The 476-nt window shown below is 64.3% G+C and overlaps 1 protein-coding gene across 1 annotated transcript in view; it reads right to left on the minus strand.

Moving 5' to 3' along the window:
* UROD (uroporphyrinogen decarboxylase) overlaps positions 1–55 on the minus strand; it is a gene marked incomplete at its 5' end in the record, with an annotated part of 2,570 nt that extends 2,515 nt beyond the window's left edge. Inside the window, 1 exon segment of the mRNA XM_010294907.1 lies at positions 1–55. This exon segment is cut by the window's left edge and continues 15 nt beyond it. Coding sequence (XP_010293209.1) covers positions 1–55 — 55 coding nt within the window.
* Positions 56–476: the final 421 nt, after the last annotated feature.

Genomic DNA, 476 nt, shown 5'->3' on the forward strand with positions numbered 1-476 from the left:
CCCGCGCGCCGCTCGCAGGAACGTGTCATTCTTCAGCTTGGGGAAGCCTTTGGGGCTGTGGGCGAAAGAACAGATACGGGCTGTCACCTACGACAGGTCCAGGTGCCCTGCCAGATCCCTGTGGCTAGGTGCAGGGGATGCCAGGGCCAGTGGCTTGTCCCCACTCCCCTGTGACTACAGGAAAAGGCTTGTGCCCAGCTGTGACAAATGTGACAAATGCTCCCCATCACGGTCCAGGGCCTCTTCCTGCTCAGGATCACAGGGCCCTCCCCAGGGAGAGGCGATGCCCGGCCCCACGCCCCGCGAGATTACATTATCAGGGCCAGCAGTTGCTCCCGCCTGGAGAGATTCGGGCTATCTGTGCCGTGCAGCCCCCAGAGGTCCAGGCACCCACTGAGGTGGCAACACGTGTCCCCAACCTCCCCCCTGCGGTGTCACTGCCAAGGGGCTGCTGGAGCCCAGCCTGCCCCAGGGAC

The sequence above is a fragment of the Phaethon lepturus genome, unplaced genomic scaffold (assembly GCF_000687285.1).
Source record: "Phaethon lepturus isolate BGI_N335 unplaced genomic scaffold, ASM68728v1 scaffold29409, whole genome shotgun sequence".
NCBI lineage: Eukaryota > Metazoa > Chordata > Aves > Phaethontiformes > Phaethontidae > Phaethon > Phaethon lepturus.